Source organism: Corticium candelabrum, chromosome 6 (assembly GCF_963422355.1).
Source record: "Corticium candelabrum chromosome 6, ooCorCand1.1, whole genome shotgun sequence".
Taxonomy (NCBI): Eukaryota; Metazoa; Porifera; class Homoscleromorpha; order Homosclerophorida; family Plakinidae; genus Corticium; species Corticium candelabrum.
The window spans coordinates 4,285,805-4,299,558 of NC_085090.1; the positions used below are offsets into that span (position 1 = coordinate 4,285,805).

The window sequence follows — 13,754 nt, forward strand, 5'->3', positions numbered from 1 at the left end:
TTATCTTAATCAATAATGATGCTTATCGCTCACGTACATAGACGTCTCCTCAATTACAAGTTTGACTATATGTAGTGCACATATCATTCTAACTAAAACAACAAAGTGAAAAGGTATGTAAACTGTTGGCTACAATAATAATAAGGTGCAATCCCAAAGCCTATCTAGACATCCCTTTAGTTCTCTTGCACCATGCAAACTAATCCCATCAGTTTTAACAAGTACACAAGCAAACGGCAACACACAATCTGAAAAGTACGAATATCATGTCAGTCACTAGCTTTTCTTTCAGCCCTCTAATGTCTTGTTTTAGACACTCGGCTAGAAGCAAAATAGAAAGTAAAAGTAATCGTTCAATAAAGACATAAAGTATAACATTTTCCTCACCTTCCCTTATCTTTCTGTGACAATCAGGAAAAACCGTTTTTCGTATCTTAAGACATTTGTCTACATGTAGACTGGCTTGATATGCTTCTTGCATGGCAAGGAATAACGTAGCAAGGAAAAAGTGACCTGCACACATTCAATCAGATTTACACAAGAAACGAACGACGCAAAGAGATCAACGCACAATCTGCTGTGTAATGACTAGTAGGTAGTTGGTCTTGCATAAACGATAAGGCAGTTTGTAAATGAGTCGTAGACTCTTCTAGTCTTGCGGTCTTGATTTCATACGAACCTAATCGCATCATACCTACACACATTGATATTGCAACCAGACGTTGCAACTTACAATACAAAGTTTTAGAATATATCATCTTACAAATAGCAATAAAAGTACGATTTGGAAAGATGCGCCTTTGTTCCATTTCTATGGAATGCAAACACAGCTTTATGGCTTCTGTCCAACATTTCTTCTCGCCATAATCGAGAGACAATAAATACAAATCTAGATTATCAATACAATTAGCTACAATCCAACCGAGCTAACACAAAATCCAAATGTAAACTAACTTCTAGCAACGTCATGGTCTCTATTAGGCGAGTAATCTTGTTTTAGATGCAATTTTCGAGCTTTCTCATGCCACAATATGGCTTCGTCATAGATTCCTAGTGATCGATAGCAGTTTCCCATAGCATTCATATCTGTAACATCGTAAGATGCAGGCAGCAGTTTGTCGCAAAGCATTTCACAGAAGACTTCATTGTCGAACACATTATTATACTTTTGGGAAAATAATTATTATTCAAGTAATGCATTATTCAGTTTATTAAGTGTACTGTCTATAACGCCTTAAAATAGATTGCGTGACCGATTAAAAAATCATGCTCGTACATATGGACTTGAGTCGATCTCTAGTATTTTTAGTTGTAGCTATGACACGTAATGTAATGCAGTACCCTGACAAGAATATCGATATAGATTGCTAGTTAGCTCTTTCTATAGTGCTGTGTAACTGTTGCAAATGGACTCGGACAAAATTATGAAACTACTGCAAAGCTATAGCTGCTTAACTGGATGTGGGTTGACGAATATATGGCAGCATTGTTCTCTTTCAATTAATAATGCACATATTCGGTGCTGACTGTGATCTGAATGCGCTTGCTTTCCCAGAGGATGCCATGAAAACATACGCGTAACATACGTGATCTAACCATTTGCATTTCGTGTCACGTGCATACTAGACTAAAAACACAATCTAACGCAATCTGTTACCGTAACGTCCCATTCAGACTATAGAAAGACACATACATTACATGTGTTTTCAGCTCGAATAAAAACCTTAAAACTTGACAGTTACGGAGTGTTTGATTTGGTGTAGCTAATTTAATTGCGATAAAACGCGTATGTAAGCGGGGTAGTTAGATAGAAATAATCATTACAAATATCGACTATCTAATCCTTAATTTAGCAGTTTGCAATACACAAAAAAATTAAATATCTTTGTACGATGTGCTAATAGATAAGGCACAATCATACATGATTCAAAAGCATTTTGACCGTCAAGTGTATGGCCGCTTTGGCTAACACAATGAGTCGTGTCCTTATGCATGTTATCAACACATCTTAGCGAAAATCTTACTTATAATAGTATAGCAAGAGACTGTTATACTTACAATGCTGCAAAGTTGGATGTGACGGCGGCAGCGACCCGGTTGATATCTCATACTCTTTCCTTGCAAGTTGCAATGCTTTCTCTTTTTCGTCCAAAAGGTCGTACGTCTTTAAAAAACAACAGAGAACTAAATATATACGATGATAATAAAAATGTTATTTCTATCATTAATTACTTATTATTTCATACAACATGCCAATTGAGATGAGAGCGTGAGTAGCATGACTATCTGATAGTAACGGCCTCCTCCAGTAAATTTGCACTCTTTTCAAGTTTTTCGTTTTCTCTGAAGTAATTACCAAGCTTGATAAGAGCTGAAATGTAATACATAAGATTATCAACTTAGGATTTACCTGCAATCAACAAATGTCCTCAAACATTTGGCAAAATGTCTTAGAGAACACGATATATTTTTAGTATCTCAGCCTAACCTATCTTTGAAATCTATTTCTCTGTTTCAAGGTCTCAAAGACATTTAAGAAAGCATGTCTCTCATGCCTACCATAAAAGATACGGATTTATAAAAAAACGAACACATACTTACATGTAATGTCGAACCTGTTACGGAATTTTAATTCATGTCACTCATCAATGTGGTTTATCTAGTCGACTGGAGGACTATCGCTTAAATATTTGTGAGAGTTAACTATCATGTGAGTACAATTGCTTTTCAACATTTGTTTCCTACAACTGAATAGGCGCATGGTACATAACCCTGCATGTTTATCTTGCTTTGACCTCATTGCTCTTGCTTTCAATTTTATCTTTTCTATTTGTAAAAGTCAATAGTTTAATGAATCTTGTGTTCAATGTTTTTTTGTAATTTCCATTTATGACTAATCGGATGCTTTCAGAGCCTATGTTTCTATACATAGATCGATCTGCTTTCAATAAGTATAACATTGGGGTGAAGATGCGGTTTCGAAGGCAACAGACCTCCTAATATTTAAATTTTTGGTCAGATATCCCCAATAATTGGATCTTCTTAACAAAACCATGCACTTCAGCAATATGTTTGCCAATCCAATCACAACCAATGCCACGCGCACACATCATGGACTCCGTCGACTGTGTCCTACCAGGCATGCAACGCCCACCACGTGGATAAGGGCATTTTGAGGGCGTGTTATTCTGACGCAGACAGCATACAGATCCGTTCTAACGGACATTCACAAGCTGATGCGTCTTTATCTTACAATACCCGCAACATCTGCGACTTCAGAGAATGCCTTCTCAACTCTTAGGAGGCTACTGACCTACCTACGAGTTACTGGATGACATAAATTTATAGACGTTGCGACCGATTTTGTTTCTTGTACCAACGAGCGAATAATGTACTTTGGGATCCTTAGCACTAGTGATTGGTAATCGTTTTACCGGAATTATGTATTGTGTTTGATATGAGATTAATTATATATTGGATATAGTGAACGTATCAAATTTCGTAAGCTGTATAATGCCTTTAAGGACAGTAGCTTCTCAAACAAACGGATGGTTACGGGGCTCTGGAATTTTTTTGCCAGCACGCCAATCTGTAGGAGCTTCCTCCGCCACTGTACAAGGTGTTTTGATATACAAATCTAACCAGACGAGTACTTTAAATCATAAACAGAGAATAATACCAAATGTGTTTTGAATTGTTACCTTGGAGAATTCACTTTTTTGGCGATGCCTATCATCTATTGCGCTATTCAAAAATGATTTAGGCATTCGATAATTGGCGTCCAGGTTGACATATTTTTCGATAAACAAAAATTATTAGATAAAATGGAATGCCCACGCTATATTTACAGTAAACTGCGAAGACAGCATGAACTGTAATTATTCGTTCGATGTATTTAGGGTGTTGAAAAGAAGATGGAATAAACTGCGTATATGACGTAAAAGGATGTGCAATACTAACTTGTTGCAAAGATTTCGTCTCGCGTAGGCGAAGAACGTAGTTGTTGCAGCAATTGGTGAGATTTCTCATACCACACAATGGCTTCGTTGTAGTCACCTCGATATTCAAAACAATCACCGATACCGTTCATATCTGTAATGCATCACGTTTTTGGGAAAATGCTAATGTTTTTAACAAAATACAAAACTCTCTTGCTATATCAACATGATTATACAAATTTTGAATATTTTCAATCTATTTCAAAACAGTGAGCAAGCAAAACGGTCTAAGAACTTACATAGTCTGTCACATGGATGTCTTCAAGTTCTATTTACAGCGACATTTATATCACCAGCTGGTCATGCGGGCATTAAATTCATAAACTAGAAATTGAGCTTTTACAAATAATGCTGTATTCTGCTAAACGAGCAGAGTACGGGTATAAAGTTGAAAACCTAACGAGACAGCTGCAGATGACAAGAATAGATTTAGTAGCACACATCGTCAAATGACTTCTGTGAGTAATCGCGTTCTACAGATTATTATGGTATAAAGAGAGTCTAGATTACTTTACTTACACGACGCCAAATGACAGTGTGATGATGGTAATGATACACTTGCAATATCAAAAACTTGTTTTGCCAATTTCATAGCTTCATCTTTTTTGTCAAGTAAATCGTACGTAGAGGAAAGAAAACTTATAGCTGGAAGAAATTGATAACATTGATAAATATGTATTTATAATGCTGATTATGACTCAGTATTTTTACCAACTGCCAAGGAGGGATGAGAAGATGAGTAGCTTGATCGGCTGATTGTGATAGCCTCCTCCATTAAACTCAAACTTTTCTCAAGTTTTCCGCTTTCTCTGTAGCAGACACCAAGATTTATGACAGCTAACATAGAAAACGTTGCCTTTTAATTCCCTTATTTTGAATATTCCAACGTGTACAATACAAATATGGAAAATCGTTGCCTCTTTTTATATACGTATCTGTAGAAATTTCAACTAGATTCCCGTCATCGTATTGCCTTTTCAACTTGATCGAATCTTCGTATGCCTTTATCGCTTCGTCGCATTTCCCACCTTCTTCATATATGAGAGCAAGGTTATTTAACGCTAGAAAAACAATCATAATAGTTAGTTTAGTGTAAATTTATATCATGTACACTCTTTCATTTAAAGACTGTTGCCTTTATCGTGTTTGCATTATATTTTATCGCGTTATTAGGTTGATCACTTTCGCTCATAGATTTACAATATGAAATCTTAAGCGTCCCCTTTTCTTGTCATCAAGTAAAAATAATATAATTCTAAATGTATTTGTAACAAGAATACTTCATTCAATTTTGAAACAACTGTTGCTTCCTATTTTTTAGATAAGAACATCTATATTTGTTGTTTTCATGGCTAAATTACAAAACATTCAAATTGCTGAGCGTTACTAGGAGTGTTAATTTTAATGGAAATTTTTGCCAAATAACGGATATAATGTGTCAATTTTACGTAAATTGGTCTTTAACGGAATAAATAATCTAAACCTATTTAAACACTGCTATTTTGTACACCTCCGTTTATCAGCCTAATAATGTATAAGTAAAATTATTATTTCGTCTGCTTTTAAGCCAAATCACAACACCTCATCTCAGTAATTCCTGCCATAGAGCAAACCGCTAATATAGTAATAATATTCTCATTTAAGAAGCCAAAGCAGAAAAGGGTGCGTTCATGTTGCTAAATATGAGGCAATATCTTTCATAATCAAGATGCAATATAACTAATTCGTTGGCAAAGATGTCCTTTCAACATTGAAATTGGACACCACCGACTGCTAAACTTGCTGAAACAGTACTACATTATGACCATCTACAAACGTTGCTAGAACGCCTTTTTATTTGACAGACTAATTCAATCGGACAAGCCAGACATCTTATAGGACGTCTACCGGTCTATCCAGGTCACCCAAACACATGCATTTACATAAAAAAGATAAAAATGAATATTTTTAGAAGTCTTTTCATAAAATAAACTTTGCACAATAAGTAACAATGGATACTGAGAACGAAGAACAGGACCGCTTGCTCAAAAGTATAGATAACATACATAAATATATGTAGCAGATACGTAGTGATGTACACTAGATGTACAAAGCATATTTGGTAATGTAATTTGAGGATGTAACTCTAAAATATGAGTGACAGCGTACATGCCAATGACAATATTGCGGTTTATATAGTATAAAGCAAACTGTGGATTGACTCCAGTATCTCACCCTGTTTCGTCAAGTCTACGTAACTATGGATGGCAACTGATTCTTTTACGGACCGCAAACAGGATAGAAGCCGATACTACCGCAACTAAGAATCTGTTTCAACTTCTAGTGCCAACACACAGGCAAACGTGACTAGCAGTACGCTACGAGAGAGCCCTCCCGTTGCACCAGCCGCTTCAGCGGTTTCCGCGGTTCCTCTCCCACTAGAAACTAAATATAAATCAATTGGCAAATCCTAGAAGTCTCAAGAGTAATTAGAACACTTCAAATGCAAAATCAAGTTGGAAATACCGGAGTGGCGCCCCAATGGTTAAGTGTGACATTTTAATTATTAAGAATATGAGATAGAATTTATGAGCAGGAGCATACCATTAGCAATTTCTGAACCAGCTGCTCCAACGGCATGTTCTCGTCTCAATTCAATGTCCTTTTTGATCAGCCTCTCTGCATCTTCCAAGTTCTTAATTTTCATATAGCAACCCCCTAAGCGACTTAGAGCTGAAACAAGAATGTGATAACTTATCATCGAAGGTGCAGCTCATATATTGACTTCGTCGAGATTGACCTTACTAATTCTCAGACAGCGTCATTGTTGACGAAAACAGGTCGGTCTGCAATTTGTTCAACTTTATATCGTATTTTCCTCTCTGTAATTCGGGCAAGCGTGTAGGCAGCAGTTCACTAAAGGAGTTTGACCATATCTCACCATAGACCAAAAGATTGTGTATAGTACTCTATTTATTAAAGATAAAACTCGATAAATTAGAAAACTCGTCACGACATAAAATTAGTGCGTAGATTTAAAAGACATTTGATAACAACTATTCAGAATGGTGCTAATTTTTGTATAGCGTACATTTTGCTTAGATATGCCTGACCTTTGCGTATAGCTATGTTATGTTAGAAACAAATTGCTTCTATGAATTTGCTCTAAAAATTACGTAACCATGCAATGTGAGAAATTGCAATCAATGATCACAATTTTTGTAAACAGAAATTCTCTACACTTGCCTGTTACACAAACAGACGAGTAGACAAAGACTAAGATTATAATGTGTTTTGAGAAATACAACCAAGCGCTAATGCTCGAACCAAATCGGCGACGGACCTAATCCGCTTCTGCGCTAGGACCGCTTCCGTGAACAGAAATGACTGCAGATATCCAAGGTAGACGTCGCGCGCTGGTGCAGAATGTCTTCTGTTAGCAAAAGGACCTAGCTCAGCAGCTACACCGGTCAGAAAGTGTTTCCAAAGGCGCCATTCATGCCAAGATGTGGGTCTCTTAGTAGATCTAAAACACTTTTTTGTTAAAACTTTCAAAATGACATCAATTGATGATGCTGAGGGTTTAATTAAAACCCTCAACCTCCATCTGACTACGAGCCTGTCGCAATTTATCTGACTTCTTTCTAAGTCTAGCCGTTTCAGCGGTCGTTGTCCTTGTCTCTCTTCAAACTCTTTTTATTCTAAGCCCCTGTTGGTCCTTGACGCGATCAATTATTCGATCCATATTCTCCGCTTAGACCCACTCTCTTCGTACATTCAGTTATCTTCCCGCCTGAGCATTTAGACCGTTACATTATTGTACGAAAAAAGCTATTTAACTAAGACGAAGAGGGCGGTTGTTAAAGACTTACTGGACACGAATGTTAGCTAATTGCGCTCTATAGCCGGATTAACTCAAGAGATAACTGTTTCGTTTTTGAGTATCAACGATATACAATACAAATTACACGGTCCTCTCTAAAGATCACATGCATGCCTTCCTGCTTCAACTACTCTGTCTCTACGCTCTTCCTACAACATGCAGCGCTTCTTAATTCTTTTCTGAGCATCTTCTTTTCCGTCTCTACGTTGTTCCGACACAAGTACCTCTTAACCATCTCCTGGACTTTACGTCGTTCAGATTTCACCAATTCGTCTAGTGCAGTCTCCAGTTTGAATGTCGGTCTTCAGTCAATTTACCTGTCACGTGTCTCTATCATTTAGGTACCCAATTACAACTCTCCAATGGTCCTTTCCTCTCAAGCAATTATGACACTTTGTTTAAGCACTTAGATGGGAATCTATCAAAATATATTTAAATATATCTTTCTGAGAATGTTTCAATTTACTTCAATCTTATTTCCACTTTCTGTAAATATTTTGGCATAACCAAATAAGCCAACCAACATCGATACAACCATATGCTTCTGAAAGATGTAGTAATATGAACTGTCATGCACCCGTTTACAAGAGTACAAATTACCTTAATCAATAATGATGTTTATCGCTCAAGTAAATAGACTTCACGTCAATTACAAGTTTGACTATATTTAGTGCACATATCATTCTTACTAAAACCACAAAGTGAAAAATTATATAAACTGTTGGTACAATAATGATAAGGTGCAATCCCAAAATCTACCTAGACATTTTTATAATGCAAACTATTCCCATCAACTTTAACAAAAACACAAGCAAACGGAAACACACAATCAGGAAAGTACGATTATCATGTCAGTCACAAGTATTTTCTTTCAGCCCTCTAATATCTTGTTTTAGACACTCAGCTAGAAACAAAACAGAAAGTAAGAGTAATCGTTCAATGGAGACAGAATGTATAACATGTATCTCACCTTCCCTTATCTTTCTGTGACAATCGGGAAAAATCATTTTTCGTATCTCAACACATTTCTCTACATGTAGACTGGCTTGGTATGTTTCTTTCATGGCAAGAAATAAGGTAGCAAGGTAAAAGTGACCTGCACACATACAATCAGATTGACACAGAAAACGAACGACGCAAAGAGATCAACGCACAATCTGCTGTGTAATGACTAGTAGGTAGTTTGTCTTGCAAAATCGACAAGGCAGTTTGCAAGTGAGTCGTAGACTCTTCAAGTTTTGAGGTCTTGATTTCATACGAACCTAATCGCATCATAGCTACACACATTCACATTGCAAGCAGACGTTAGTAACCTACAATACAAAGTTTGAGAATATATCATCTTACCAATAGCAATAAAGGTACGATTTGGAAAGATGCGCTTTCGTCCCATTTCTATGGCTTTCAGACACATCTTTATGGCTTCTTTCCAACATCCTTTCTCGTCATAGTTGAGAGAAAATAAATACAAATCTAGATCATAAATACAATTAGCTACAATCCCACCAACCTAACGTAAAAAATTAATGTAAACTAACATATAGCAACGTGTTTATCTCGATCAGGCGAACAATCTTGTTTTAGATGCAATTTTCGAGCTTTCTCGTGCCACAATATGGCTTCCTCGTAGTTTCCTTGTGATCGATAACAGTTTCCCACAACATTCATATCTGTAACATCGCAAGATGGAGGCAGCAGTTGCTTACAAAACACTTTTACAGAAGACTTTGTTGTCAAACACACTATTCAATGCTTATGAGAAAATAATTATTATTATTAAAGTAGTTCATCTTTCATTATATCAATTGTACCGTCCATGAAGTCATAAAGTAGATTGTATGTACGATTTAAATAATCATGCTCGCACATACGGACTTGTATCGATCTCAAGAAATTTTTAGTTGTAGCTGTGGCACGTAATAATGCAGTACCCTGACAACAAAATCATTATAGATTGCTAGTTAGCTCTAAAGTGCTATGTAACTGTTGCAAATGCTCACAAAGCAAAGTATATAACTACTGCAAAGCTAAAGCTGCTTAATTGGATGTGGGTTGACGAATATATGACAGCATTGTTATCTTTCAATTAGCAATGCACATGATCGGTGCTCACTGTGATCTGAATACGCTTGATATCCCGAAGGATGCCGTGAAAGCATACGCGTAACATACGTAATCTCACCATATGCATTTCGTGTCACGTGCATACTAGACTAAAAACACTGTCTAACACAATCTGTTACTGTAACGTCCAAGTCAGTCTATAGAAAGACACATACGTTAGGTGTGTTGTCACCGCAAATAAAAACATCAAAAACGAGGCAGTTACGAAATGTTTGACTTGGTGCAGATAATTTAATCGCGATATAATGCGCACATACGCTAATGTAAGCGCGGTAGTTAAATATAAATAATCATTACAAATATCAACTATCTAAACCTTAATTTAACAGTTTGTAATAGAAAAGAGTAGAAATGATATAACGATATGCAAAAAGATAATGTATAATCATACATGATTCGAAATCATATTGACCGTCAAGCGTAAGGCCACATTAGCTAACACAATGACTCGTGTCTGTATGCATGTTATCAACACATCTTGTCCAAAAATTTTACTTATTATAGTATAGCAAGAAACTGCTGTACTTACAATAAGGCAAAGAAAAATGTGAAGGCGGCAACGACCCGGTTGCCATCTCATACGCTTTGCTTGCGAGTTGCAATGCTTCCTCTTTTCTGTCCAGAAGGTCGTACGTCGTGGCAAGGAAAAGGAGAACTAAATATATTCAATGAAATAAGAATACGTACTTCTATCATTAATTAATTAGTATTTCATACCAGTTGCCAAATTTGGATGAGAGGGTGAGCAATACGACCGACTGAGGGTGACTGCCTCCTCCAGTAAATTTGCACTCTTTTCGAGGTTTCCGCTTTGTTCGATGCAATAACCAAGATGCATAAGAGCTGAAATGTAAAACAGGATGTTATCAACTTTAGGCGTTACCTGTAGATTTGCTACATGAAAACAACTATCAACAAATGTCCTCAAACATTTTGCAAAATTTCTTAGAAAACATGCTGTTATTCGTAGTATTCTAGCCTAAACTATCTTTCAAATCTATTTCTCTGTTTCAAGGTATCAAACACATTTAGGACAGCACATCTCTCATGTCTATAATAAAAGATACGCATTTACCAAAAATGAACACATACTTACATCTAAAGTCGAACCTCATTCATGTCACTCAACAATGTGGTTTATCTAGTCAACTTGAGGACTTTTGCATAAATATTTATGAGTGTTAACTATTATTTTAGTATAATTGCTTTTCAATATTCGTTTCCTCTGACTGATTACGCGAATGATACATAACTGTATGTTGATTTTGCTTTGACCACATCGCTGATGCTTACAATTTTATCATTTTTATTTGTAAACGTCAATAGTTTAGTGAGCCTTGAGTGCAACACTTTCTTTTCACTACAATTTCTGACTAATCCGATGCTTTCAGAGCACGTGTTTCTATATACTTAGATCGATCTGTTTTCAATTAATAGAAGTTGTTTTGATATAGAAATCTAACCAGACGTGTACTTCAGAGCAAAAAAAAAGAAATACTAAATGTGTTTTAAGTTGTTACCTTGATGAATCCACTTAATTGCCAAAGTCCACCATCTATCGCGTTATCAAAAATGCTTTAGGCAGTCGATAATTGGCGTCCAAGTTAACATATTTATTTGTCAAATAAAATTTATCAAATAAAATGGAATTCCCACGCGATATTTACAATATAAATGAAGGCAGCACGAGCTGTAATTATTCGTTCGATGTATTTAGGATGTTGAAAAGAAAATGGAATAAACTGCGTATATGATGAAAAAAGGTGCCCAATACTAACTTGTTGAAAGGATGTCGTCTCGCATAGGCGAAGAACGTAGTTGTCGCAGCAATTGGTTAGATTTTTCATACCAGACAATGGCTTCGTTGTAGTCTCCTCGAGATTCACAACAATAACCGATACCGTTTATATCTGTAATACATCACGTTGTTAGCAAAATGCTAAGCAAATCTAAAAATACAATACAATCTTGCTATATCATCATGACTGTAAAAATTTGCAAAACTTTTAATCTATTTAAAACAGTGAGTAAACAAAACGTTCTAAGCATTTACATAATCTGTCACAGGGATGTCTTCATGTTCTATTTTACAACAACATTTATATCACCAGTAGGACATACTGGCATTAAATTCGATAACTACAAATTTAGCTTTACAAATAATGCTCCCCTCGGTTGGACAACCAGAGTACGGGTATGAGGTTGAAAACCTAACGAGACAGCTGCAGATGACACGAATATGTTTATTAGCAGACGTCCTTGTAGTACCTTTTGTGAGTAATCGCGTTCTACAGATCATTATGGTATAAAGAGAATCTAGACAACCGTACTTACACGACGCCAAATCACAGTGTGATGATGGTAATGATACACTTGCAATATCAAACGCTTCTCTTGCCAATTTCATAGCTTCATCGTTTCTGTCAAGTAAATCGTACGTAGAGGAAAGTTGACGTATAGCTAGACGAACATGATAATATTACTAAATACGTATTTATAATTATGATTATGCCTCAGTATTTCTTACCAAGTGCCAAGCTGGGATGAAAAGATGAGTAGCAAGATCGTCCGATTGTGACTGCCTCCTCCATTAAACTCACACCTTTCTTAAGTTTCCCGCTGTCTTTGTAGCAGATACCAAGATTCATGTAAGCTAACATAGAAAACGTTGATTTTAATACCCATATTTCAAATATTTCAACATATACAATACAAAAATTAAAAATCGCTGCATCTTTTATGTACATACTCGTGGACATCAACACTAGATCGCAGTCATCCGATTGCCTTTGCAACACGAGCGACTCCTCGTATGCCATTATTGCCTCGTCGTATTTCCACCCTTCTTGATATGCGAGAGCAAGGTTATGTAGCGCTAGAACCACAATCATATCAGTTAGTTTCGTGTAAAGCAATATAATGTACACTCTTTCATTTAAAGACTATTGCCTTTATTGTGATTTGCCTTTTCTTTAAGCGAGTCTTTTGTTGATCACTGGTGCTTATTGATCTATAATATGCAATCTTAAGCGTTCCCTTTTGTTGTTATCAAGGAAAAGTATTATAATTCTTAAAATATTTGTGAACAGAAAGTTTTATTCAATCTTGAAGCAAGTGTTGCTTGTTAGTTTTTAGATAAATAAATCCATATTCGTTGTGTACATGGCGAAATTACAAAACTTTTAAATTGCTGAGCGTAATTGGGAGTGCTATGATGTGTCAATTTTAGATATATTACTTTTTAACGTAGTAAGTAATCTAAATCAATATGAACACTGCTATTTTCTACACGTCCGTGTACCAGCCTAACGTATAATTCAAATGTTGATATTGTCTGCTTCCAGCCAAGACGCAACGACTCATCTCAGTAATAGCTGCAATGGAGCAAACCGCTAATATAGTGATAATAGGCTCATTTAAGATAGCAAAGCAGAAAAGCATAGGTTCATGTTGCCAAATGTGAGGCAATATCTTCCATACTCAAGACAAACCATAACTAAGTCTTTGGCATAGATGTCTTTAAACGATGAATTTGGACACCACCGACTGCTAAACTTTATGAAACCGTACTACATTATGACCATCTACAAACTTTGCTAGAACGTCTTTCTATTAGACAGACTAATTCACTTGCAAAAGCCTGACTTTCTATAGGACGTGTGTCCGTCTATCCAGCTCACTCAAACATATGAAATTACTTAAAAAGATAATAATAAATATTTATAAGACTTACCATAATATAAAATTTGCACAAAACATAACTCTTGATA

The 13,754-nt window shown here is 36.1% G+C and overlaps 2 protein-coding genes across 2 annotated transcripts; both read right to left on the reverse strand.

The window, feature by feature from the left end:
* Window positions 1-214: 214 nt before the first annotated feature.
* LOC134180781 (uncharacterized) lies at window positions 215-6,684 on the reverse strand. The gene is made up of 14 exons (XM_062647967.1): window positions 6,582-6,684; window positions 4,972-5,059; window positions 4,710-4,807; window positions 4,518-4,643; window positions 3,961-4,092; window positions 2,298-2,371; window positions 2,059-2,164; window positions 1,922-1,965; window positions 1,658-1,675; window positions 955-1,165; window positions 764-889; window positions 572-694; window positions 388-513; window positions 215-321 (listed from the first exon to the last, which is right to left on the reverse strand). The coding sequence occupies exons 1-14, from the start codon at window positions 6,682-6,684 to the stop codon at window positions 215-217; spliced, it is 1,482 nt and encodes a 493-aa protein (XP_062503951.1).
* Window positions 6,685-8,505: 1,821 nt separating this feature from the next.
* Window positions 8,506-12,111, reverse strand: LOC134181611 (kinesin light chain-like). Its single transcript, XM_062648877.1, has 8 exons — window positions 11,763-12,111; window positions 10,702-10,827; window positions 10,514-10,639; window positions 9,399-9,530; window positions 9,208-9,333; window positions 9,015-9,137; window positions 8,831-8,956; window positions 8,506-8,764 (listed from the first exon to the last, which is right to left on the reverse strand). The coding sequence occupies exons 1-8, from the start codon at window positions 11,785-11,787 to the stop codon at window positions 8,712-8,714; spliced, it is 837 nt and encodes a 278-aa protein (XP_062504861.1). The 5' UTR covers window positions 11,788-12,111; the 3' UTR covers window positions 8,506-8,711.
* Window positions 12,112-13,754: the final 1,643 nt, after the last annotated feature.

Coding starts and splice junctions, on each gene's coding strand:
- LOC134180781 (XM_062647967.1), bottom strand. CDS start 6,684: ATGAAAATTAAGAACTTGGAAGATGCAGAGAGGCTGATCAAAAAGGAC. Junction 4,808..4,971: donor GATTCGATCAAGTTGAAAAG/GCAATACGATGA, acceptor TGTCTGCTACAG/AGAAAGCGGAAAACTTGAGA. Junction 2,372..3,960: donor AGACGAAATCTTTGCAACAA/GTTAGTATTGCA, acceptor ATTACATTTCAG/CTCTTATCAAGCTTGGTAAT.
- LOC134181611 (XM_062648877.1), bottom strand. CDS start 11,787: ATGCGAGACGACATCCTTTCAACAA. Junction 10,640..10,701: donor TCATCCAAATTTGGCAACTG/GTATGAAATACT, acceptor GAATATATTTAG/TTCTCCTTTTCCTTGCCACG. Junction 8,957..9,014: donor TAGTCATTACACAGCAGATT/GTGCGTTGATCT, acceptor GTATGTGTGCAG/GTCACTTTTACCTTGCTACC.